Here is a 27,316-nt window from a genome sequence, read left to right as displayed (position 1 = left end):
AACCGCAAAGAAAACGGTGGGCTTGTAGACAATCTAAATATTTTCTATTGTCCCTTCTTGGTGTTATAAAGTGCGTTGGTGAATATGTGTTATCACCTGTAAGATCAGACATCAGCAACAATTACTTTTTAAATTAACAAGCCAGGAGTTAAAAGCAGGCCACCCTGGAGGCCAGCAGCTGACAAATGATGTTTTCCAGGTTCTTAGAGTTAACTTTCTGATGTTAATTTAAAACTGCAGCTGGCAGGAACTGAGCTGCGTGCTCTGGGACTCATTAAAAGTGGTAGGAGTACCTCCCACAGGAACAGAGAACACAGGTGACACCCCAGGCTCAGCTCTTCTCACTGCTGGGTCACTGTGACCAATTTACTCAACCCATCTTGTCCCCAGCACACACAAAAACAAACACCAAGGAGAAAAAAAATAGCCTCGGGTTTGGCAGAAGGATTTGGGAATAAATCGATTTGAACCAATTCAAAAAAGTTAAACTTTGAAAGATCTACAAAAGTTACAGTGTTGCACGGCGGGACTAATTAACCAGCTTGCTTGTTTGTGCTCTTCTGTTTGCCAGATGACAGGAGCCCAGGCTGAAGTTTCTTAGCTTCTTAATTCTCTGTGGTCCCCTCAGCCAAAGTCAAGTATTATTTCCACTTCCCTCCTGTGTGCTCAGCTGGCTCTTGAGCTTGGAGAAACTCTTGAGTGTGTGTGTTTCTACTGGCTTAATATTCATCAAGAAACTTTGTAATTAAAATGCAAGTAGCAGATCTGCCCGATGACTCAGTAGGTGAAGGCATTTACTTGCCCCTCAAGCACCATGACAGTCTGAGTTTCTCCTAGGACCCAAATGGTGGCAAGAGAGACCAACTCCAGCATGTTTTCCTCTGCCCTCTACATATATGTGTATGCACAAGCTATATACACACACAGAAATAGATGTAAAAAAAATACAAATAGCTTCCCTGTTTCCAATGACAGAAACTAAGATTGTCGAGAAAGCATTCATCTCCCTATAGATTATTCTGAATGGTTCTCTCCCATCTTGACACTGCTGTATGTGGACCTTTGTGAGTGTACCATGCATCTGATTAACTAGTTAGCTTTTGGAAAAAAAAAATCAGTTGTCAATATGTCATGGATAAATTCCTCAGATCAGTAGATGAAGATCTTATTTGTTAGTGGGCACTAAATAATGGTTGGATGGGGGAAGAGGCTCTGATACGTTGCTGACCAACAGCAGAAAAAGGGGCTTTGAAAGTATCCCCTATAACAGATGTTGGAGGAGATATAGCTTTAAACAGTGTGCAACATACATATGCACTGAAGTTCTTATGGTGCCCAATAAAGAGAGTTTAATTATATCACTTAAAAATGGGGGATGGAGAGAGATGGTTCAGTAGTTAAGAACTTGGGTTCAATTCCCAGCTCATAACCATTTGTAACTCTAGTTGCAGGGCATTCAACAGCCTCTTCTGGCCTCCAAGGGCACTACAGGTAAAACACTCATATACATAAAATAAAAATTAAAGAAAAAAAAATAGGGGATGGAGAGATGACTCATTAGAGCGTGTCCTCCACTTGCAGAGCACCTGAGCTGGATTCCCAGCACCCGCACTGATGGCTCGCAGTTCCAGCCTCAGCAGATCTAATATGCTTTTCTGCCTCTGGGGGGCCCCTGTAATCTTGTGTGCACACCCCACTGTCTCCCCCACATACAAAATAAATATTTTTAAAAATGCACAAGTCAGCCAGGCAGTGGTGGCACATGCCTTTAATCCCAGCACTTGGAAGGCTGAGGCAGGCAGATTTCTGAGTTCGAGGCCAGCCTGGTCTACAAAGTGAGTTCCAGGACAGCCAGGGCTACACAGAGAAATCCTGATTAGAAACAACAATAAGCATAAGTCAGGCATAGTAGTGCATACCTGCAAAGCCAGAACTCAGGAAGAAAGGGCAGGAGGATGCCTGCCTGGGCCACATGTGAACATGTCTCAAACACATTAATATTAAAAAATAAGCTATGAAAATGGGCGGTGGTGGTGCACACCTTTAATCCTAGCACTTAGGAGAAAGAAATAGGTGAATCTTTGAGTTTGAAGTTGGCCTGGGCTACAGAGTAAGTTCCAGGACAGCCAGTGCTACACAGAGAAACCCTGTCCCAATGATAATAATAATAACAATAATAGTAATATTGTTGTTATTATATGGATAATAAGTATGCTATTACATTAGATAACAGCATATTATATAGTAAAATATAAAATATTGTATATGTAATTATTAATAAATTATTATGTATTATTGCGTCTGATGTCACAGGTCTATAATCCTAGCTACCAAGAAGACTGAGGTATGAGGTTCCCAAATTCAAGACAATCATGGACTAGGATGAGTTCCAGGACCCTGTCCCAAAATTAAAAATAAAAAAATCTGCAAAAGAGGGCTGAGAATGTAACTAGAAACATCCCTAGAATCCTTCCGTGAGGGGCTGGAGGCATAGCTCAATGGCAGAGGACTTGCCTAGTGCTGAAGGCCCGAGGACCAATCTCTAGTACTGAAAAGAAATAGGTAGGTAGGCAGACAGACAGACAGATAAACTAAGAAGCAAACAAATAAATCCAAAAAGCTGATATAGCAAAAACAAGTTGCAATGAAGAGATTATTACAGGGACTGAGAGATGGCTCAACAGTTAAGAGTACTGGCTGTTCTTCCAGAGGACCCAGGTTCAATTCCCAGCACCCACATGACAGAGCACCACTGTAACTCGAGTTCCAGGGGAACACCTGACACCCTCATACAGACATACATGCAAGCAAAACACCAATGTGTTTAAAATTTTTAAAAATCGTATTAAAAGAAGAAATTATTCCAGGTGGTAGTGGGCACCGTCTTTAATCCCAGCATTCAGAAGGTAAAGGCAGGCTGACCTCTGTGAGTTAGCAGCCAGCCTGGCCAGTTCCAGGACAGACAGGACTTTTGCACAGAGAACCCTATTTTGAAAAACAAACAAACAAAAAGAGATCATCCCACATTAAGAACAACTTCATGTATTTCAGGGTTGTAATAACAAAATACCTCATAAGATTTTTAAATCATGGAAAATCAGAGGCAGGGGACACCGCTCAGCCTGTAAAGCCACTACCAAGCCAGATGACCTGAATTAGATACTGGGTGTCACAAGGTGGAAAGAGAACTGGCTTCCTCCACAAGGACATCATGGCACATAACCACCTCCAAATACAAAATAAATAAGTTAAAACATTAGGAGCCTTTAATCCCAGCACTTGGGAGGCAGAGGCAGGTGGATTTCTGAGTTCCAGGCCAGCCTGGTCTACAGAGTGAGTTCCAGGACAGCCAGGGCTACACAGAGAAACCCTGTCTCGAAAATCCAAAAATAAATAAATAAATAAATAAATAAAATAGAATAAAAAAAAAGTATCCCAATTTCAAAATGATTTCTCTTTACTGGTTTACCAGCTGGAAAAGCAGCCAGTCTTCTGGAGGTCCTAAGTTCAATCCCAGCAACCACATGGTGGCTCACAACCATCTGTAATGAGATCTGATGCCCTCTTCTGGTGTGTCTGAAGACAGCTACAGTGTACTTACATATAATAAATAAATAAATCTTTAAAAAAAAAAAGATTTAGAAAAGCAGCTAGCTCCCTTGGGCTAGAGAGTTGACTCAGCATTTAATAGCACTTGCTGATCTTGGGGGAAATCCAGGTTTCTAGTACTCATAAGGTGGCTAATAATTATCTATGACTGCAGATCCTGGAGACCTGATGCTCTAATCTGAGCGGCACAAGTACCTGGTGCTTCCCTGGTGCATAATACACATAAAGTAAAACAAATAAATTAAAAAACATTAAAAGGAAAAGAGATCTGGTATAGTTAAAGCAGAACCCTCCTGCCCCACAGGTCAGAATGGAGCCTTTGCTGCCACCTGCTGGACATTTTCCAGAATAGCCACACATGGTTTCTCTCTCTTTCTCTCTCTCTCTCTCTCTCTCTCTCTCTCACACACACACACACACACACACACACACACACACACACACACACACACACACACACAGGCACTCACAGATGAAACTTAAAGCTGCATGTCTTGGCTCAAATCTCAAAATCTCAAATCCCAGAACTCCAGAGGCTAAGCCAGGAAGATGGCGGCAAGTTCAAGGCTAGCCTGGGAAAAAAGCTGATATTCTATCTCAAAAAAAAAAAAAAAAATTTTTTTAAGCTCCATGCAGTGGAGGTGACAGCTTAACCCTGGAATCCCAAAACTAAGATAGAGGTAGAAGGGGCTGGAGAGCTGGCTTAGTGGTGAAGAGCAGTGGCTGCTCTTCCAGAGGACCCAGATTCAATTCCCAACACCCATATGGCAGCTCACAATTGTCCGTAACTCCTGTTCCAGGTGATCTGAACAAATCATACAGAACTATGTAGCCAAAACACCAACGCACATAAAATAGAAATAGTTTTTTAAAAACTGGCTCATGACCACACTGGGATATATAGTTCCAGGACTAGGTACACATCAAGATCTTTAATCTTGAAAGAAAGAAAGAAAGAAAGAAAGAAAGAAAGAAAGAAAGAAAGAAAGAAAGAAAGAAAGCAAGCAAGCAAGCAAAGCTATTTTTGATAGTGCTTAGCTAGTATACTGAACCCTGAGTCCAGTCTCCAGCACCACATAAAACTGGGTGTAGGGGTGCACACTTGCAGTATCCTCTTCCCCGCCCCGAATTTGGGAGATGGGAGGATTAGGAGCTCAAGGTCATGCTGAGCTGGAAGACAGTGACTGTGTTCCTAAATTAACTAACTTTATAGGTCCTCGACCTGCACCAAGCATGACAACCCCCTAATCCCAGGGACCCACAATGAGCAAGGAGAAAACCAACTCTCGCAACTTTCCCTGACCTGTGCATACGAGCCACGCCACACAGACCCATACACACGTGTAGGGGGAGGTGTTTTCCTGATTGGCTCTTGATTGTGTCAATAAAAAAGGTGGAAGCCAATTGCTGGGAGAAGGGGAAAAGGTGGAAAAAGGACTTGAAGAGTCAAAGCAGGCAGGAGGACAAAGCGGGCAGCACTGGCGGCTTGGCAAAGCCATCCGTGAGGGGCTGCTGGAGTGCAGACAGCGGACGGGGGATGGTTGTGATCGAGTTGGAGCTAGGGGAACCAGGAGGTCATAGTGCGGGCTGTAGCACCGCCCAAGGAGATAGGGTGGGGTTTTTTGTTTTTGCTTAAGATTTTTATTTATTGTATGTATGGGTACACTTTCACTGTCTTCAGACACACCAGAACTCAGGACCTCTGGAAGAGCAGTCAGTGCTCTTAACCACTGAGCCATAGCCTGTTTTAAAATTACAGGCAACACATACAATGGCAAATAAGCCCTGGCTCCTTTAATCCCAGCGTTCCAGAGGCAGACAGGAGAATCTCTGATCTAGAGACCAGACTGGTCTACATAGTGAGCTTCAGGATAGCCAGGGCTACATAGAGAGACCCTGTCTCAAAGTAAATAAGTCAATCAATGAATAGATGAATAACTTAAATGAAAATTTAATTTAAAACATTTAACTTTTAGTATACATGTTCTAACCCTATTTCAAAAATAAAAACCCAGGGGGCATAGTGAAACAGACCACCAATGAATACTCTATACAATGACCATGAAGGGATGAGACTCTCAGAATAGGGGCAACCCAACCTCCATTTCTCTGAGAAAAGACTTCAATCTCAGTCTTTCTAGGGGAAAAAACTGGATCCAGAATTACTCAGACACCTTTCTCTTTCTCAGGTGGGTTTTCATGTGTCGCTTCCAAGTCCCCTGCTGTCGGAAAGTCTTGTTACACTTCTTACAGACATAGGGTCTCAAGTTGCAATGGATGCGGAAATGGACATTGAGGTTGCCCTTGTGGCAGAAGCGTTGCCCACAATCCTTACACACAAAAGGCTTCTCCTTCGTGTGGACTCGACTGTGGCCCTGCAGGGTGGACCCATGGGCAAACTCCATCCCACAGACTTCACACATGTAAGGCTTCTCCCCTGTGTGGACACGCTGGTGGACTCTCAGGTCGGAGGACTGAACAAAGGCCTTGTTGCACAAGATGCACTTGAAGGGTCTCTCTCCTGTGTGTGACCTCTGGTGGAGGTCAAACCGGGACTTGTAAAGAAAGCTCTTCTTGCATTCAGTACACTGAAACCGAGCCTGGCCAGCAAGACTGTCAACTTGCTTCTCAGGCTGTGGGTTAGCAGGCTCGGGATTAGCAGCCTCTAGCCCATCTTCTGTATTGCCCATATAGGACGCCACTCCTTGGGAAGTGGGTAAGTTGAAACCAGAAAGACTCTGAAGATCTCTGTTCAAGGCTAGATCTCTTTCCAGAATATGGGTGAACGATGGTACAGCATCCACAACAGTGTCTTCTTGGGGCTGCACGGCACCCTTTACTCCAAGAGAACCAGCTGGAAGAGATTCCACATACAAAATTTAAAATATGAAATGCTGTCTCAAAAAAAAAGTGTTACACTTATTTGATTATGGAAGGATATACTAGCCTAAGAATGTGGAGTTCAGAGGATAATTTTGGGGTTGATTCTTTCCTGCCCACTTTACCCACTGAGACATACAGTACTTAAGGACCATTCTGCTCACCAGTTTGGTCCAACAGAGGCACAGCAGGCAGAGGTGAGTTGCACACAGTACACTGACCTCCATTGTCTTGCACTCGGCTCATTCTGCTGTCTGGAGGAGCCTTGTGGGACTGAAGAGTGTCTTGCTTCCCTGTGGAGACCTACAGGGGCCCCAGGAGCAACCAGCTTGAAACCTGTCCCACCAATCCCTTGCCAGGGAGTCCGCCTGGGGCACAGTCAGAAGAGGTGAGATGCATTAGTCCCCTGGCTTCTATTGTCTGGCTCTGGTCTTTCCCTGCTGTCATGAGGAGCCTGGCAGGCCCCTTCTGGGTGGACTACACCAGGAACAACCAGCTTGGACTACATAACCACTATTAATCCCTCACCAGTCAGGTCCATCTGGGGCATATCTGACAGGGCTGAGTTGCATGGGTGGTTCAGCACACACACACACACACACACACACACACACACACACACACACACACACCCTAACCCACCATATAAACAAACTGAAAGAAAAACCACATGATCATCTCATTAGATGCTGAAAAAGCCTTTGACAAAATTCAACACCCCTTCATGTTAAAAATCTTGGAGAGATCAGAGATTCAAGGCACATCATACCTAAACATTTAAAAAACAAAAAACGGGGCTGGAGAGATGGCTCAGCAGTTAAGAGCACTGACTGCTCTTCTGAAGGTCCTGAGTTCAAATCCCAGCAACCACATGGTGGCTCACAACCATCCATAACAAGATCTGACTCCCTCTTCTGCGGTGTCTGAAGACAGCTACAGTGTACTTATACATACTAAATAAATAAATCTTAAAAAAAAAAAAAGAACGAAAGAAAGAAATGGTGGCCCAGGTTGGGTCCTGTTTAAAAATAAATAAATAAATAAATAAATAAATAAATAAAAATAAAAAAACAAAAAACAAAAAACAAACAAACAAAAAGCCCGGCAGTGGTGGCGCACACCTTTAATCCCAGCACTTGGGAGGCAGAGGCAGGCGTATCTCTGAGTTCAAGGCTAGCCTGGTCTACAGAGTGAGTTCCAGGACAGCCAGGGCTATACAGAGAAACCCTGTCTCAAAAAAACAAACACACACACACCCAAAAAGCCGGGCGTGGTGGCACACGCCTTTAATCCCAGCACTCGGGAGGCAGAGGCAGGCGGATTTCTGAGTTTGAGGCCAGCCTGGTCTACAGAGTGAGTTCCAGGACAGCCAGGGCTACAGAAAAACCCTGTCTCAAAAAACCAAAAAAAAAAAAAAAAAAACCAAACAACAACAACAACAAAATGCACAATATACAGCAAGCCAATAGCCAACATCAAATTAAATGGAGAGGAACTTAAAGCAGTTCCACTAAAGTCAGTGACAGGACAAGGTTGCCCACTCTCTCCCCATCTCTTCAATATATTACTTCAAGTCCTAGCCAGAGCAATAAGACAGCTAAATGAGATCAAGGGGATACAAATTGGAAAGGGAGCCACCAAGGCATTGCTGGTCAAAGATGATCTGATAGTATACATAAGTGACCCAAAACTTCTATGAGAGAACTCCTAATCCTGATAAAGACTGTCAGCAAAGTGAATGAATTCAAAATTAACCACACACACACACACATACCACACACACACCCCACACACACACCCCAAAAAACCAGGGGCCTTTCTTTATAAATGATAAATGGGCTGAGCAAGAAATTAGGGAAACAACACCCTTCACAATAGTCACAAATAACATAAAATACATTGGTGTGACTCTAACCAAGCAAGTGAAAGACCTGTATGACAAGAACTTCAGATAGCAAAAGATGGAAAGATCTCCCATGCTCATGGATAGATAGGATCAAGATAGTAAAAATTGGCCATCTTACCAAAAGCAATCTACAGATTCAATTCAATCCCCATCAAAATTTCAACACAATTCTTTTACAAACCTTGAAAGAATTCTCAACTTCATAAGGGAAACTAAAAAACCCAGGATGGCTAAAAAGAATCCTGTATAATTAAGGAGGTTTTGGAGGTATCACCATTCCTGACCTCAAACTGCACTACAGAACAAAGGTAATAAAAACTACATGATATTGGCATTAAAACAGGCTGATCAATGGAACACAATTGAAGATCCAGAAATAAAGCCTCACACTTATGGACACTTGAGTTGACAAAGAAGCCCAAAACCATACAATGGAAGAAAGAAAGGAAGGAAGGAAGGAAGGATCAACAAATGGTGCTGGTCTAATTGGATGTCTGCATGTAGAAGAATGCAAATATTCATATTTATCAGCCAGCACAAAACTCAAGTCCAAGTAGATCAAAAGACCTCAACATAAAACTGGATACATTAAATAAGAGCGTGGAAAATAGCCTTGAATGCCTTGGTAGGAACACATAAGCAAACCAAATAACCCAATTAAAAATGGAGTACATGGGCTGGAGAGATGGCTCAGCAGTTAAGAGCACTGACTACTCTTCTGAAAGTCCTGAGTTCAACTCCCAGCAACCACAGGATGGCTCATAGCCATCTGTAATGGGATCTGATGCCCTCTTCTGATGTGCCTGAAGAGAGCAATGGTGTGCTCATATACATAAAATAAATCGTAAAAAAAAAAATAGAGAGAGAGAAGTACAGAGCTAAACAGAGAATTCTCAGAGGGATCTCTAATGGCCTAGAAACGCTTAAAGAAATATTCAACATCCTTAGTCACCGAGGAAATGCAAATCAAAACTACCCTGAGATTTCATTTTACATACATCAGAATGGCTAAAATAAAAAACTCAACAACAAGCAGTGCATGCTGGTGAGGATGTGGAGCAAGAGGACTAGACCTCCATTGCTGGTGAGATTGCAAATTTGTACAACAACCACTTTGGAAATCAACTTGTCAGTTTGGGAATAGATCTACCGCAAGACCCAGCTGTACCATTCCTGGACATAAAAAGATGCTCCACCATACCACAAGGGCATGTGCTGTGTTCATAGCAGCTTTATTTATAATAGCCACAAACTGGAAGCAGTCCAGATGTCCTTTAACTGAAGAATGGGTAAAGAAAATGTAGTTCATTTACACAATCGGATACTATTCAGCAATTAAAAACAAGGACATCATGAAATTTTCAGGCAAATGGATGGAACTAGAAAATATCATCCTGAGTGAGGTAACCCAGACCTAAAGAACATACATGGTATGTACTCATTGATAAGTGGATATTAGCCATAAAATTCAGGATACCCAGGCTATAATCCAAACTCAAAGAAGCTAAATAACAAGGAGGGCCCAAGGGGAAATGCTTGAATCTCACTCAGAAGAGGAAATAAAATAAGACTCCGGAGGGGGATGGAAGGAGGTTACTACGTGGGAGAGGGAGGGAGGGGAAGGGAGTAGGAATCAAGTGTAGGGAGAACTGAGGAGAGAGGGCCAGGAGAGTGAACAGAAATCAGCAGGGGAAGGAGGGGTCTCTAGGACATGCTAGAGGTCTGAGATATGGAGGCTCCAGAGTCTATGGGTATGACTCCAGCTGAGATTCCTAGCAGTGGAGGATATGGGACCTGAGGTGGCCACCTCCTGTATAGCCACGCAGGACTTCCAGTGGAGGGATAAAGACACCAACCCAGACACAAAACCTTAAACCCCAACATATGTCCTGCCTACAAGTACAGGGACAAAATGGAACAGAGATGGAGGGACTGGCCAACCAATGACTGGCCCAACTGGAGATCCATTCCATGGGCAAGAACCAAACCCTGACACTATTAACTGTTCTCTGAGAGGCTCCACTCAGCGGCTGACTGAAACATGCAGAGACCCACAGCCAAACATTAGGGAGAGCTTGGGGAGTTGTTTAGATGAGTTCGGGAAAAGATTGAGGAATCCAAAAGGGATAGAGACTCCACAGGAAGATCAACAGCGTGGACCAAACTGAACCCTGTACATCTGATGTACACCTTGGTCTTCGTGGGAGTCTCCCAACTTGGATGGGGGCTGTCACTGAATCTGTTCCCTGCCTGTGGATCCCATTCCCCTAACTGTCTTGTCCTGAAGAGAATTGATTTGAGGGACCAGGGTGGGTTGGCACCCAGCCTTCTCAGAGATGACAGAGATGGGGATGAGTAAAGAGTTGTGTGAGGGGGAACTGGGAGGAGGGGAGGGAGCTGCAATTCGGGTATAAAGTGAACAAATAAATTAGTGGAAAAAAACAGTGTATGCAAAGGAATAATAAAAAGACCATTCCTACCATACCAGACTTGTCCAAACTCAACTCTGGTGTTGGCTGGGAACATCCCGCCAACTTCCCAAGAGTGTCAGACAAGGGTAATTCATAAGTATCCAGTAAGTCCCCACCTTGAACTCACCGGGACCCAGGGCTGGAAGAGGGTCCTGACCAACAAACACAGATGCCTCTGCCTCTTCCAAGTCAGGAACTGAGTCACTCCCTGGGCTCATCTCAGGTCTCAGGTAGTCTGGCTGTCTCCTCTCAGGAATCACTCCCAGCAAAATGCCCTCTTCCTTGACAGAGGACAATTAAGAACAATCATGGTTGTGTGTTTGTTCCACGGAGAGATGGAGCACAGAAAGCTGTCTGGATCGGCGCACTACACTCACTTTTTTCCAGAGTTGTGGGAACATTCATATTTCTAGAGCCCACCCTATTATCCCACATAAACGAATATTCTCTTCTTTGTACATGTGTAGAAGTTATGTCCTGGTTCTTCCTCCCAACCCATGCTCCCCCAAGTAATATTTACAAATACCTCGGCCACACAGCTAGGTTATTCTCTGACTAAGTCATAACTTAAATTATCTCATGTATTTTCATCTACACTGCCATGTGGCGGTTACCTGTGCTCAGGTACCATGGGTCTCTCTCATCTTCCCAGGAAGCTCTTCCTCACCTGGCTCTATCCCAGAACTCCTTCTGCCTCCTGGATGTCCCACCTTCAGTTCCACCCTCTCCTATAGTCCATAGGGGTTTTTGATTGAGAGGTGACGCATCCATACAATACATAGTCTCTACATACATGTGTCATTAATGTGTAACTAATTACCATACCTCTAAATCTCACAATCACACATTCCTCCCTGCCCTTGACTCTACAAGCAAATTGCCTTTCGACCGTGGCAGTACTAAGATTTAGGGCTAGTGGGACTAGAGATGATACGGCTCGGAGATTAAGATCACTGACTGCTCTTGAGGATCTGGGTTTGCACCCACAAGGAGCCTCAGAGCCACCTGTATAAGTCCAGTTCCAAGGGGTCTAACACTCTCTTCTCACCCCCCCCCATCAAGGCACCAGGCACACACATGGTGTACAGATACACATGTAAGAAAAATACCCACACATATAATAGGACAATATAAGAGGAAATGGAATGATTCTGATGGGGGGAGGGCTCTCCTCTGATACATATTGTGGGCTTTGAAATGACAGTGATAGACACCGTTAACAAAAACTCTTAGCCAGTTGTAGTGTCCCACACCTTTAATCCTAGCAGTCAGGAGGCAGAGGTAGGCAGATCTCCAGTTAGAAGCCAACCTAGTCTACAGAGCAAGTTCCAGGCCAGCCAGGGCTACAGAGAAACCCTGTCTTGAAAAAACAGAGCAAAAAGATTCTGAGTGGGGTGGGGGTGGGGAGGGAGAAAGGTCTGGGGGAAGGGAGTGGAGACGTTAGTGACAGGAATAAAGCCAAGTTTTTTGGACAGGACTGGACTGCTGAATTCTTGAACTTACATTACAGAGGCTACCTGTATGACATCCAGCTAATCACCGTTCCAGCAAGGAGTAGGCAGAGTTCAGGAGTCCCCACCCCTAAAGGAGGAGCTTATGGACAGTTGATGGCTTTGGGTTTTTGTGGTCACTGGTAGGTCCACCTCACTCCAGCAAGTGGCCTTATACCCAGGGCTGTATGAGTAGCACAAACTAGATTCAGGGGCAGGGAGGTTAGTTTTCAAAGAGGGGCAGGAAGTTGTGGGGCTGGGATAAGGGTATGAATCTGGAGCGGTTTAGCAGAAGAATAGAGGGTGAAAACGTCAACTTTTCTAGTGGCTTCCAGCCCTGAAAGACTGCCAGAGAGTGAACCACCACCTTCCTTCCACTCACCATGGCTTTAGTCCTCACATCCAATCAGGCGGAATATTCTAGCTTTTTTTTTTTTTTTTTAATTTTCTTTGCTTGTTCACTGGTTTGTGGTACTAGAGCTTTGTGCAGGCAAGCACTCTCTGAGAATCACACCCGCTTCCCCACTGGTGGATTCTAGGCATGCCCGGTCTACCTCTGGCCATCCTGCTGCCCCTTTGACTTTTTTGTCTGTCTGTCTGTCTGTCTTTCTGTCTGTCTGTCTGAAACAGGTTCTTGATAAGTTGCCCAGGCTGTCTCTGAACTCTGTGTAGCCCAGACTGGCCTCAAGCCTGATACCTTAGCTTTCCAAGTGGCTTTGAGTACAGGGTAGCACTATGCTTTATCAGTTTATGTTGATGGTGGCATCACAGTTATTGTTGAGGACAGGGTCACTGTGTAGCCCTAGTTGGCCTTGAACTCAAGAGATACTTGTCACATTCTGCCTCAGAGCTAAGATTAAAGGCTTGCACTGCCATGCCTGCTCTAAATGCTGAGCTTTAAGGAGTAGGCAGGCAGGTGGGTCTTCATTCTGCACAGCAATGTCTAAGCATGGGATATATACATCTATGGTCAGTGTGGCCAACCCCAGCCCTTAGCAAATCTCTCAAAACTCCCATCTTCTAGCTCCTTCTCTCAAATCACCCCCAGAGACAGTGATATACATTCACCTGGCTGGTGGATGGCTCTTCGGTCTCAGAGAGGTTCTGTAGCTCCCGGCTGGCCTGGCCTCTATTGAGAGACTCCTCGCTCTCATTTGATAGGTGCTCCTGGGAGAAGTCCGTATGTCCCCATTTATCCTCTGCGGCTTCAGCCTTCCCAACGCTGGGATGCCGAAGGAGGTGTGCCTGTCCTTGGGAGTAGATTATGGACTGTGGGAAGAAAGGGAGTCAGGATCAGACCCCATGTAAGAGCCTGGATATAGTTTTCCCAGCAAGCACTCTCACTTCTGTTCTGATTTAGCAGCCCAGCTAGGCTTACTTACTTGCAAATCTATCTTCCTGAGCATGGGTTGGTCCACAAGGTCATACTCAGCTACAAGTGAGTTGGAGACCAGCCTGAGCTACCTTAGACCCTGTCTCAATAAACGGAGTCTGGGGCAGCAAAGTTGGAAAGATTAGGAGTACCCACTGCTCCTTGTTCACTGTTCAGGTTCACTGACCTGCACCAACATGGTGCCTCATAACTGCAACTCTAGTTCCAAGGGGACCTGATGTCCTCCTCTGGCCTCCAAGGGCATCATGAGGTACATGCAGATTAAAAACAACAACAACAAAGAGAGATAGCTCAGAGATTAAGAGCACAGGCTGCTATCCAGAACACCTGGATTCAATTCCCAGCACCAACATCGAAGCTCAAAACTGTCAAAAACAAAAACAAAAACACCCCAGAGTTTGTGTGCTTTTGACTCTGTGAACTGGTCATTGGCCTGTTAGTTTGCACTGTTTCTGATCTATACAATCCCTTGGCTACTAAATAGTTTCTGTGTGACCTTCACAAAGACGAAATAAATCCATAAAAGCCCCCAAGACATTGCCGTTTATCTCTTGGGAAGCAAAACTCTCCCCTCGAGAGCCACTGGTTAAGGGCAAGATCCTCTACAGGTTCTGCTCCCGGGTCCCCCACAGCTGTCCGTCCTTCCCAGAGGACATAGCTGAGGCTCTGCTTACCCAGTTGTGGCGTTTCCTGTCCCTCAGCAGCTTTTCCAGGTCTTTGCAGCTCTTCACTCCGCTCTCCTTCACTAAGGCCTGCTGCTCTGGTGGCATGCAAATTAGGAACTGCTCCAGCACCAGCTGATCTAGGATCTCCTCCTTGCTGTTCAGGTCCGGCCTCAGCCACTGATAGCAGAGCTCAGAGATGCTCCTCAGGTCCTGGATCCAGTTGGACCCTTCAGAGGGACTGAAACCTCGGAACTTCACGTGCCAAAACTCGGGGTTGTAGTTTTGCCTTTCTCCATGTTTTACCTGGGATATCAGTGATACTGATTGCCCTGACCTGACAGGGCTATCTGGCGGCACATTCGTAGCCATATCTGTGGGAAATATCCCCCTTGGTCTAGGAAAGGTCTGAAGTGACCCCTGTGTAAACTGGCCTACCCATTTTGCCACAGAGATAGGTTTGATGTTGGTCCAGACACCTGGGAGGCAAGAAAAAAGTGGATTAGTTTAATTCTGTTGTCGCCTAGATTTCACGATTCCTTATAAACATACCCCCCGTACATATTGTTAGGAACATACAAAATTGCTGCTGGGAGTGGTGGCACACACCCTTAAATCTGGGGTGCTTATGAGGCAGAGGCCTGCCCTGTCTACACGGAATGAGTTCCAAGACAGCCAGAGCTACAGAGAACTCTGTCTCAACAAAACAGAAAAAGGAAAAAATTTAATGGGGAAAAATTTTAATTATATAAATTAGATCTAAATTACTTTGTAAGTATTTATAGCTTAAAACTTGGTACTTGTCTGAAATTTTAACACAAAGATTGTGTGAGACCCCGACTTAGAGCATTTCTCCCTGGAAGGTAAAGCCCCTGGACATTCCCCAAACTTGTTTTCCCTGTTCTCTAAAAATGCAGCCAGAAAGAAGCTCTTTGTTCTCTACAGCCAGCAAAAAGCCTTTTTGTTTCTGAGCCTTACAGCCAGAAATGCGATAATTGTAATTTTACCAAGGACATCCAGGCAGAGAAGAACTCTCCTCCCAACTCCTCTCAGTCCTAAGCTAGCTGTTAAAAGCCCCCTACTGTTACCGCTCAGGGTCGAATTCCCCTGCCCTGCACCATGGAAGGAGTTTGTCCTCAGCTAGCTGATAATAAAACCTCTTGCAGTTTGCATCAGGTGTGGTTTTCTCTCGAGTCTTTGGGGTGCTGGCCAGATCATCCCAGGACTTGAGCAGAGGCCCAGCTTCGGGGGTCTTACGCGTGGGGGCTTGTCTGCCGGGATTTGTGGCCTACCCCAATTCTCAGAGACGCCGCTTGGAGGTAGGATCCTGTCTATGTCTATGTCTTTGAATTTGGTATTCTCGGTTTGCAGTCATCTGCGTTCATGAGAGCAACGAACTCCCTGTCCAGGATGGAAGGGAGGGTTACTGACAGATGTGTCAGGAGTAACCAGCTGCCACCATGGGAGACGTCCTAGGAGGTCTGAGGGAGCTCCAGAGACGCCTGGAGATCTCCCATCGGGGTGCCAAGTGAGAGTGTGCTCACTCGGCCATCTGTTTCTGTTACTAGGTGCCAAGTGAGTGTGTGCTCACTTGGCTGTCTGACTGGGTCCTGGTCTCGGTTATTGTAATCTTTTTGTGTGTATATATTGTTGTTTCCCTGTATGTGACTCTGACGATGGGACAGACTATTAGCACTCTCCTTGGACTGCCTCTTGAGCATTGGACTGAAATTAAGACTAGGGCTCACAACCTGTCTGTAGATGTCAGAAAGAGATTTTGGAGAACTTTCTGCTCTACGGAATGGCCAGCTTTTGATGTTGGTTGGCCACCAGAGGGCACTCTTGATTTCATTGTGATTTCTGCCGTTAAACGTGTTGTTATGCAGAAGGGAGCGGAGTCTCAACCAGATCAAGTGGCCTACATTCTGACCCTACGTCAGAGGGCCAGCAGGCGGCAGTAGCCATGGCTTTCATTGGGCAGTCTGCTTCTGACATTAGGAGAAGGTTACAGCGTCTAGAGAGTCTACAAACATTATCTTTGCAAGATCTGGTTAAGGAGGCAGAGAAAGTGTACCATAAGAGAGAGACTGAAAAAGAAAAAAAAAGAAAGAAAAAAGAGAGAGGCTGAAAAAAGAGAAAGTAGACGAGATAGAAGGCTAGAAAGAAATTTAACTAGGGTTTTGGCTGCATTCGCAGGTGATAAGGAAATTTATAGAAAAGGTGGAGAGAGTAGGCAGACAAGGTACCTGGGCAACACAGGGCCGAGAAGACCTCAAAACTCCAGAGGACCTTCACGACCACCTCTAGATAAGGACCAATGTGCATACTATAAAGAAAAGGGACACTGGGCAAGAGACTGCTCCCAGAAAAAGACAGACATCAGACCGCCCAAGGTCCTTACCCCAGAAGATGATGACTAAAAGAGACAGGGCTCGGACCCCCCTCCCCGAGCCTAGAGTAACCCTAACTATAAAGGGGACCCCCATAGATTTCCTTGTTGATACCGGAGCAGGGTTTTCAGTCCTGAAAGAGCCACTGGAGGAATTGAGGAACAAGAAAACCATAGTAATCGGGGCTACTGGTCAGAAACCATACTCTTGGACCACTGATAGGGAAGTTGACTTGGGAAAAAGCCAAGTAACTCATTCCTTCCTCGTCATTCCTGAATGCCCCACCTCATTGTTGGGGAGAGACTTACTATCAAAATTAAAAGCCCAAATAAGCTTCTCTTCAGAAGGAACTTCAATCTTTTAGCAAGCCCCTATCTCTATAATTTTAGCTTTAAAATTAAAAGAAGAATATAAATCACATGAGCCTCAAGCCCCATCGAGAAAAGTACTAGAAGGGACCTGGTTACAGAGATATCCTAGGGGTATGGGAGAGGCAAAGAGGGTGCCCCCCATCGTTGTGACGCTAAAAACTGGTGCGACTCCTATCAGGGTACAACAATACCCCATGAAAAAAGAGGCCTGAGAGGGCATCAGACCTCACATTCAAAGGCTCTTAAAACTAGGTGTTTTGGTCCCTTGTCAGTCTTCCTGGAATACTCCATTGCTACCAGTTAAAAAGCCAGGCTTTGCCACCCTGGCAGCCCTACTCTACCCCCTTACTAAAGAGACTGAGACTTTCTCATGGACCCCCATACACCAGGAGGCCTTTAAAGAGATTTAAAAAAAAAAAGCCTTACTTAGTACACCAGGCCCTAGCCCTGCTGGACCTGACCAAGCCTTTCACTCTCTATATAGATGAAAGAGCAGGAATAGTGAGAGGGGTCCCTGACCCAAGCTCTGGGGCCATAGAAACGACCTGTGGCCTACTTGTCAAAAGAAATTAGACCCAGTGGCCAGTGGATGGCCTTCTTGCTTAAAAGCTATCACTGCTGTGGCACTACTTCGCAAAGATGCTAACAAACTGACTCTAGGTCAACAAACTATAGTAGTAGCCCCCATGCCTTAGAAAACATCATTAGACAACTGCCTGATCGCTAGATGACTAATGCTCACATGACCCATTATCAGAGCCTCTTACTGACTGAGAGAGTGCAGTTTGCACCCCCTGCTATCCTGAATCCTGCCACCTTGCTGCCAGAAACCAATGACTCCCTACCAGTGCACCGATGTATGGACATCCTGGCAGAAGAAACAGGAACTAGGAAAGACCTCACTGACCAGCCATGGTCAGGCTGCCCCAACTGGTACACGGATAATAACAGCTTTTTGGTTGAAAGTAAGGGAAAAGAGAGGGCAACAGTGGTCAATGGAAAACAAACCATCTGGGCCAGCAGCTTGCCTGAAGGGACGACAGCCCAGAGATCAGAGCTAATCACACTCACTCAAGCCTTGCGGCTGGCAGAAGAGAAGAACATCAATATCTACACAGACAGCAGGTATACTTTCGCCACCGCTCACATACATGGGGCAATCTATAGGCAAAGGGGGTTACTCACATTTGCTGGGAAAGATATTAAAAATAAAGAAGAAAATTTGAGCCTATTAGAAGCCATACACTTGCCAAAAAAACTGGCCATCATACATTGCCCTGGTCACCAGAAAGGCCATGATGCCATAGCGAAGAGAAATCAGATGGCTGACCTGGCTGCCAAACAGGTGGCCCTAAGAGCTATGATCCTCATAGCTAGAGAGAAAAATAAAGAACTTAAGGACCATTATGAACTCATAGACACAGGCTTTGACTACACCCCAGAAGATCAGGAACTAATAGACAAAATACCTGAGATATGTGGGTATACTTCCCAGGGAGTGGCTAAGACCCAAGATGGTCGCTCGGTCCTGCCCACCAAAGAAGGACAACCATATGCAGCCAATCTATACCGGCTCACGCACTTGGGAACTAAGAAGCTCAAAGAAATTGTCAAGAGCTCAAACTACTATGTTATAAAACTGTCCGACGTTGCCCAGGAGATTGTTAATAAATGCCAAGCCTGTGCCCTCACCAATGCCAGGCACCACAAAAACACACCCGAAAGGCGGCTAAGAGATGACCGGCCAGGGGCATACTGGAAAGTAGATTTTACTAAAGTTAAACCAGCCAAGTATGGTAATAAATATCTATTAGTTTTTATAGACACTTTTTTCAGGGTGAGTCAAAGCCTTCCCCACTAAGAAGGAGACTGCCAATGTCATGGCAAGGAAGATATTAGAGGAAAATTTCCCAAGATTTGGCATCCCTAAGGTACTTTCGTCAGACAATGGCCCCTCCTTCATTGCCCAGGTAAGCCAAGGGTTAGCCAGATAATTGGAGATCAATTGAAAGTTACATTGTGCTTATAGACCCCAGAGTTCAAGACAGGCAGAGAGGATGAATAGAACATTAAAAGAAACCTTGACTAAATTGACTTTAGAGACCGGGGGGGGGGGGGGGGGGGGGGATTGGACAGCTCTCCTTCCCTTTGCCTTATTCTGGGTACGGAACACCCCAGGGAAATTTAAACTTTACACCTTTTGAACTCCTCCGTGGGGGACCGCCCCCCTTAACAAAAGCAGGGAAAATGTTTGACCCTGATGTAACTTTTCCCCAACCCCTGCTAGCTTGCTTGAAGGCCCTAGAACTGGTCAGAAAAGACGCCTGAGAATTGCTGGAAAACAAAACAAAACAAAAAAAGTAGGAACCAGGAACCACCGCAGTGCCACATAAATTTCAAATAAAGGATCCTGTCCTGGTCTGGTGCCACTGTTCCGACAACCTTGAACCCAGATGGAATGGACCCTACCTGGTGCTTCTGACAAGCTCCCCCTTCTGGCCCCGCTGAGGGCCCACTGGCCTGGCCCTGCTCACACTCACCAGGCACTGCACAGGAACCTCCTCCATCCCTCTTACCACTGACGAGAGACTCTCTAGTATCATTTGAGGGGCTTCTAAGGCTCTCAAAGTTACAAATCCTAAAGCTACGACCTCATGTTGGCTTTATTTGACAGCTGGGCCAGAGGTTTAATTTTCCTAGTTCTAAGATTAGAACTATGTACTAGAAGGAGTGGGGAATGTGGGACCCCGACTTAGAGCGTTTCTCCCTGGAAGGTAAAGCCCCTGGACGTTCCCCAAGCTTGTTTTCCCTGATCTCTAAAAATACAGCCAGAAAGAAGCTCTTGGTTCTCTATAGCCAGCAAAAAGCCTTTTTGTTTCTGAGCCTTACAGCCAGAGATGTGATAACTGTAATTTTACCAAGGACATCCAGACAGAGAAGAACTCTCCTCCCAACTCCTCCCAACTCCTCCCAACTCCTCCCAATTCCTCTCAATTCCTCAGCTAGCTGTTAAAAGCCCCCTACTGTTACCGATCAGGGTCGAACTCCCCTGCCCTGCACCATGGAAGGAGTTTGTCCTCAGCTAGCTGATAATAAAACCTCTTGCAGTTTGCATCAGGTGTGGTTTTCTCTCGAGTCTTTGGGGTGATGGCCGGCTTATCCTGGGACTTGAGCGGAGGCCAAGCTTCAGGGGTCTTACAGTTGCTAGAAAGACATTTATATTTAATTATAAAATAATTACAACTTAAAAGTACTAGCTGTATAAATGAGACAAGAATTACAGGAGACTAAAACAAACCAAGGAACCAAAAACTACAGGTGGTAGCTCACACCTGTAGCACCAGGATCACTGTGACAGACAAGGTCAGCAAGGTCTCTATATAGACCATGCTGGCCTTGAACCCAGAGATGCGCATGATTGCTCACAAGTGCTGGGATTAAAGGCATGTGCCACTGTGCCTGGCAAAACAATAATGATAATAACTTTAATGTGTGTGGATGTTTTATACGTATTTTTAATTTTTATTTATATGTTTTATATGCATGTTTGTCTCTGTGCCTAATACCCAGGGCCTTAGAGACCCTGAGAGTTGTAGGCAATTGTGAACTTCCTTGTGGGTGTTAGAATTTGAATCTGAGTTCTCTAAAAGAGCAGCCAGTGCTCTTAACTGCTGAGCTATCTCTACAGAACAAAAAAACTTTAGACAGCGTTTCTGTATAGCTCTGGCTGGCCTCAAACTCAGAGATCTTCCTGTCTGTGTTCCCAGTACTTGACGTAACCTTTTTATTTTAATAATTGAGATGATAAAATAAAACTGCAGCTAATTGTAGCCTTAAATCCCAGCACTTTGGAGGCAGAGGCATGTTAGATCTGTGTGTCCTAGGCCAGCCTGGGCTACACAGAAAGATGAAATACCCTGTCTCTGTCAGAGAGAGAGAGAGAGAGAGAGAGAGAGAGAGAGAGAGAGAGAGAGAGAGAGAAAGTTGGAGACATAGCTCAGTTAGTAGGGTGCTTGCCTAGAATCTTTGTTATAGTCCCAGCTCTACAAAAATAAATTAAAAAGAAGAAAAACCCACAAACAAACAAAAAATAACCACTTCATCCTCCACTTGCTCATATGGTGTTAAAAATCTAATACATTTAAATATTTTACATTTAAATGAGACAGGGTTTCTCTGTGTAACCCTGGCTGTCTTGGAACTCACTTTGTAGACCAGGCTGGCCTCGAACTCAGAAATCTCCCTGCCTCTGCCTCCAGAGTGCTGGGATTAAAGGTGTGTGCCACCTTCAGGAATTGATGTTTATTTATTTCTACTGTGTAGCTTTGACTGTCCTGGAATTCCTTCTGTAGATCAGGCTGGCTTTGAACTCAAATGATCCACCTACCTCTACCTCCTTAGGGCAAGGGTGGGTAAAAGAGTATGCCACCACCACCCAGCTAGGAATTAGAATTTTTTTTTCCGAGACAGGGTTTCTCTGTGTAGCCCTGGCTGTACTGGAACTCACTCTGTAGACCAGGCTGGTCTCGAACTCCCAAGTGCTCGGATTAAAGGCACGAGCCGCCACTGCCGGGCTTGGAATTTGATTTTTAACCAAGAACTAGTTTCATCATTGATTTGAACTTGTTCCAAAAATGGTTTGGGGTTTTTGTTTTTATTTTTCGTCTTGAGATAGGGTTGGGCTGTATAGTCTAGGCTGGCTTACAACTCATCTGGTTGTTGGGTTTGGCCTTAAACTATAGCAAGCATCTGCTTCATCGATCCACCTCCTCCTGAAAGCTGGGATTCTGGGTAAGCGGCTCCACAATGAACTCTTGCGTTCTTTATCCCCAAGGCTGGTGTTAATTAAGAGTAATGCTAGCCGGGCATGGTGGCGCACGCTTTTAAGCCCAGCACTTGAGAGGCAGAGGCAGGCAGATTTCTGAGTTCGAGGCCAGCCTGGTCTATAAAGTGAGTTCCAGGACAGCCAGGGCTACAGAGAGAAACCCTGTCTCAAAAAACCAAAAAAAAAAAAAAAAAAAGAAAAGAAAAGAAAAGAAAAAAAGCTGGACTTGAGGGTTCCTGCTTCCTGCTCTTGAGCCTTAAGGCAGGAGGATGGAGTTCCAGGATAGAGTTATAGAACTAGACTACCTCGAGCAAAATAAAATAAAAACAAATTCAAACATGCAACCACGTGACCCAGCCTAGCCCAGCGTCGAGATATAGAGTCTGAAAGAGCAACATGGTTATTACCAAGAAAGAAAGACAGATGTTCATCAAAAAGGACACAGGAGTTTCTTTCTGTTTGTCATGAGAACACCACACCACGCCATGCGGCTTTGCCTGGCTGAAACTCACCATGCCTCAGGTCCAACGTGCCTTACTGAACAGTTAAATCTTGAGAGAGCATTGTGTCTGCATCAGAACACACAGCTTTGCTAGCATTAACCCGCCTTCCTCCCTGGTTAATTTACCTTGCTAGTCCTGCTAGCCCGCAGTCTCGTGTCTTCCCAGATCTCTCTGCAAAGTGCTTGGAGCGACAGCGGCATCCATCGCTTATATAGGGAGCATCGGAACTGTCTTCCGGTTACTAGTCTGCCCAGAGATTGGATGTCATTTTAGAACCCGGCGAATAGATTTATGGTAGGACTGACAGAGGGAGGGGATAAGTTTATTAAATTACCAGGGCGTGGTCATGATACGGGCTACTGGGGAGGCTGAGGCTGGAGGATTGTAAATTCAAGACTTGCCTGGGCTTCTGAGTATAAGGCCAGCTGAGCAAATTCAATGAGATGCCATCTCAAAACTTTTAAAAAATGAATAAACAAATAATTAGCTGGGTGGTGGTGGCACACACACTCCCAGCACTTGGGAGGTAGAGGCAGGCGGATTTCTGAGTTCAGAGGCCAGCCTGGTCTACAAAGTGAGTTCCAGGACAGCCAGAGCTACACAGAGAAACCCTGTCTCGAAAAACAAAACAAGAGCTGATGAGATGGCTCAGCAGGTAAGAGCACTGACTCCTCTTCTGGAGGTCCTGAGTTCAAGTCCCAGCAACCACTTGATTCCTCTTCTGGAGTGTCTGAAGATAGCTACAGTATATTTGCATATAATTAATAAATAAATAAAGCTTAAGAAAAACAAAAAAATGTTTTTGTCTGCGTCAGCTGGGGATACATTTCAGATGTCAGAGTATATGACTTAGCATTCAAGGGGGCTGAGAGAGTCTGGTTTTAGCATTGTATAAAACCGGGTGTGGTGACAAACACCTGCAATCCCAGGTAGGAGGATCAGAAGTTTAGTCATTTATAGGGGGGGCTGGAGAGATGGCACAGTGGTTAAGAACACTGGCTGCTCTTTCAGAGGTCCTGAGTTCAATTCCCAGCAACCACATTGTGGATCTGTAATGGGATCCAAGGCCTTCTGCTGGTGTGTCTGAGACAGCGAGTGTACTCATATACATAAAATAAACAAATAAACCTTTAAAGTCATTTATAGCTATATAGGAAGTTTGGGACCAGCCTGGGCTACATCAGACCCTTGCTAAATAAATAAATAAAGCCTTGGGCCATTGACAGTGTGCCTCAGAGATAAAACATTTGCCAAGAATATATGAAGATGATTACAGAGTTTAATCTCGGGGACAAGTTACGGTGAGGAATAGGGGAGGATATGACCAAAGTGTGTTGTGTACACGTAGGAAATTTGTAAAAAAAAAAAATTAATGAAAAATATTTTTAAAAAATTTAGCTGGGCAATAGTGGGGCACACCTTTAATCCCATCACTCAGGAGGCAGAGGTAGGCAGATGTCTGTAGTTTGAAGCCATCCTGGTCTACAGAGCATGTAGCAGGACAGTCAGGGCTATATAAAATAATAAAGAGTTAAAAATAATAATAAATAAAATGAATGAGTAGGTATGCCCAATTCTCTGGCCAGGGACTAGATCTGCATGCCCCCTGCCATGATAATGAACTACATTTCTGAAACTTTGAGCAAACTCCCAGTTAAGTGCTTTCTTCTGTAAGAGTTGTCTTGGTCCTGGTGTCTCTTCACAGCACTTGAACACTAAGACTCTTGCCTTTTTTGGTTTGGTTTTGGTTTTGGTTTGTTTGTTTTTTGGAAATAGTGTTTCTCTGTGTGGCCCTTGCAATCCTGGAACTCTGTAAACCAGGCTGGTCTTGAACGCAGAGCTCTGCCTGCCTCTACCTCTGGAATGCTGGGATTAAAGGTGTGAGCCGCTACTGCCCGGCTTTGCTTTTGCCTTCGTTTTTGTTTTTTGTTTTGTTTTGGTTTTGTTTGTTTGTTTTGTGTGACTTTGTTTTCCTATAAATGTGTCTTAGAATGTTTTGTTTTGGAATAGATGTTTCTTTTAAGTTTTTAATTACATTTTGTTTATTTATCTTGTGTGTGTTGTGGGGTAGGAGCATGTATTCAGGTGCACAGCAGGGGTCTGATTCCAGTGAACCGGTTTCCGCAAGCTCCTTTACACACTGAGCCATTCAGGGGCCCTTCAGTACGTTTTTTTTTTTTTTTTTTTTTTTAAGTTTATTTTTATTTCAAGGGTATGAGTTCTTTTGCCTACATATCTGTAAGTAGAATTGGAGTTATAGATGTTTGTGAGGCATCATGAAGGTGCTGGCAACCAAACCTGGGTCCTCTGGACCACTTCTCCAATCCCGGAAATAACTGTTTCTAAGAATTTAGGGAAACAGAGACCTGCTACCTCCAGGATGTTGAAGTCGTGGAGAGAGCGGTACACAGAGGGTATGGGGGCTCAACAGCCCTGTATCTTTTCCTATTTATCCTTTTACTCTATCCTCTGTAATATCCTTTAAACACGCCAGCAAGAGTGTTTCCCTGATGTCTGGGAGTCACTTGTACAACTTCACAGAACCCAGGGAGGAGATGGGGGACACCCCAGTTTATGCTCAAGTATTCAGAAGGCACAGAGGCTTGCAAGTGAAATGGCATCTGAAGAGGCGAAGTCTTGGGGGACAGAACTCTCAACTCGTGGGACATAACCTCTTCCCTCAGGCACACGGAACCCACACTGAGTTGCAACAGGGGATACCCAGCTTGTACCTTCTGCAAGCCTGGTTGCTGGAGAAGGAATTGCACCAAGTGAAATGACTGGGGTCTGGGGAGTATTCTGTGTTGTGTTGAAAATGAAAAAATAAATATGAAACACTTTATGAATGTTTCCCCCCTCTATCTTTTATTACTAAGAAATATTTCATAGTTGTTGGTATCCTGTCTGGACTCCACTCCCACAGTTACCTGGCAACAGCCAGGTATGCTCCTCCCCACAGTTACCTAGCAACAGCCAGGTAGGCCTGGCCCACTATAAAAGGGGCTGCTTGACCCCTCCTCTCTTACTCTTGCCTCTCTTACTCTTGCCCTCTCTCCCCCTTCCCTTCCTCTCTCTCTCCAAGTGGTCATGGCTGGCCTCTCTCCTTCTCTCTGCCTTTCTCTGCCTCTACTACTCTCTTAACTCCCCTCCCCATGCCCTGAATAAGCTCTATTCTATGCTATACCATCGTGTGACTGGTCCCTCAGGGGGAAGGGGTGCCTTGACATGTGCCCGTGGAGACATCCCCTTCCCCTGTACCTCACCACACCCCCATAGAACATATTTTAATATTTCTTTATCTTTTTATAATCACAACAACAGTACTTTAACAGATGGATGCAGGAGGCTTAGAAATTCAAAGTATTCTTGATCACATAGCAATTTTGGGGGCAGCCTGGCCTACATGAGATCCTATCTCAAAGTAATAACAATGACGAGGACTATGATGATAATTTAAAAAGGAGACGAATACAATAACCAGGCCGTTGTATCTCTGATTTTATTTATTTAAATGTCAATCTATTTTTATTTTGTGTATAGGGGTGCTTTGCTTGTCTGTACAGTACACATATACCCATAAAGGCCAGGTATCTGAACCTTTGGAACTGGAGCTATGAGGTGGTTGTGAGCCACCACATGGGTGTTCTGGAAGAGCAGTATTCTTAACTGAGCCATATTTCCAATACCTCTCTGAGATTTTTAATTTTTAAAAAAACTTTCTTTTATACATATGGGCCACATGTGTATGTGCACAACAAGCATGCCTGGTACACAAGGTCAGAAGAGGGTGTTAGATCCCCCAGGATTGCAGTTACAGAGGGTTGTCAGCTGCCATGTGGGTGCTGGGAATTGAACCTGGGTTCTCTGGAAGAGCAGCCAGTGCTTTTAACCACTGAGCCACCTCTCCTGCTCCTATATTTCTGAGATTTTTAAAAGAGCAGTCCAAGAGAAAAACAAAAGAGAAGAGATGACAGACAGACAGAGACACAGAGCTTGTATCATGAAAAAAGGAAGAAAGAAGGGTATCATAGTAATTTAAGATTTTATTTTTATTTATTTATTTTAATTATGTGTATGTATGTGAGCTTGTACACCTGAGTGATGCTGCCCGTGGAAGCCAGGAGAGGACACCAGATCCCCTGGAGATGGAGTCACAGGCTGTTGTGAGCTGCCCGATACGGGTGCACCACACACCTGACTTTAGCTGGAGATCAAACCCAGAGTCCACACTTACTAAACAAGGATAGGCCCATCCACACCTGCTAGACAATTTTCTCACCTTTTAGCTGGGTTTAACATCTGTAACCAACTAAGTTTGGAAGCTTGGCGTTCCAAACCCACCGCAGGAGGTCTCTTCTCTGGTTGGGACTGAGTATTGGCTTACTTAGCATGTGTTCCAAACAGACACACCCTTTTCTTCCTTGGATTTTCACCTTGGATTTCAGTCCGGGCAACTCACTGTTTTCAGTTTGCGCAAGACTCCAACCCACCACCACCTTAGCCTAGCAGAGATGCTCCTCAACCGGAAGATGAAGGCCCGGGAGATGGTGGCTGCAGAGAAATCCTCTCCCACCCCTAGTCCCAGCCCCACATCCGCCCAGCTGTTTGGAAAAGGAACGGGTAGGGGAGCATGGGGTTAAGGAAACCTGTTCAGCTGTTCTGCTGGGGGGGGGGGGGAGATGCAGACGGAGCTAGGAGCAGGATGGGGGGCAGGGATGGGCAGAGCCTGGCACTTGGTACTGAGGCTGGCCCCGAGGTCTTCAGTGCCTTGTAAGATCTGGAGCACAAAATGGCCTCCTCTGATGTTAGGCCAGGG

At 45.1% G+C, this 27,316-nt stretch overlaps 1 protein-coding gene across 2 annotated transcripts; it reads right to left on the bottom strand.

Annotated features, from left to right (window-relative positions):
* Nucleotides 1-5,544: 5,544 nt before the first annotated feature.
* On the bottom strand, nucleotides 5,545-22,684 carry Zscan5b (zinc finger and SCAN domain containing 5B). Of its 2 annotated transcripts, NM_133204.2 has the most exons (6): nucleotides 22,626-22,684; nucleotides 20,203-20,376; nucleotides 14,424-14,890; nucleotides 13,425-13,625; nucleotides 10,994-11,147; nucleotides 5,550-6,463 (listed from the first exon to the last, which is right to left on the bottom strand). In NM_133204.2, exons 3-6 carry the CDS (start codon nucleotides 14,781-14,783, stop codon nucleotides 5,772-5,774), a joined length of 1,407 nt encoding a protein of 468 aa, NP_573467.2. In that variant the 5' UTR covers nucleotides 14,784-14,890; nucleotides 20,203-20,376; nucleotides 22,626-22,684; the 3' UTR covers nucleotides 5,550-5,771. The 2 variants fall into 2 exon arrangements, with proteins under 2 accessions (XP_006539636.1, NP_573467.2); XM_006539573.1 differs by lacking the exons at nucleotides 20,203-20,376; nucleotides 22,626-22,684 and adding an exon at nucleotides 18,503-18,512 and having other exon boundaries at nucleotides 5,545-6,463.
* Nucleotides 22,685-27,316: the final 4,632 nt, after the last annotated feature.

This window comes from Mus musculus, chromosome 7, assembly GCF_000001635.26.
Source record: "Mus musculus strain C57BL/6J chromosome 7, GRCm38.p6 C57BL/6J".
NCBI classification, from domain to species: domain Eukaryota; kingdom Metazoa; phylum Chordata; class Mammalia; order Rodentia; family Muridae; genus Mus; species Mus musculus.
This window is presented reverse-complemented; position numbering and strand designations above follow the sequence as displayed.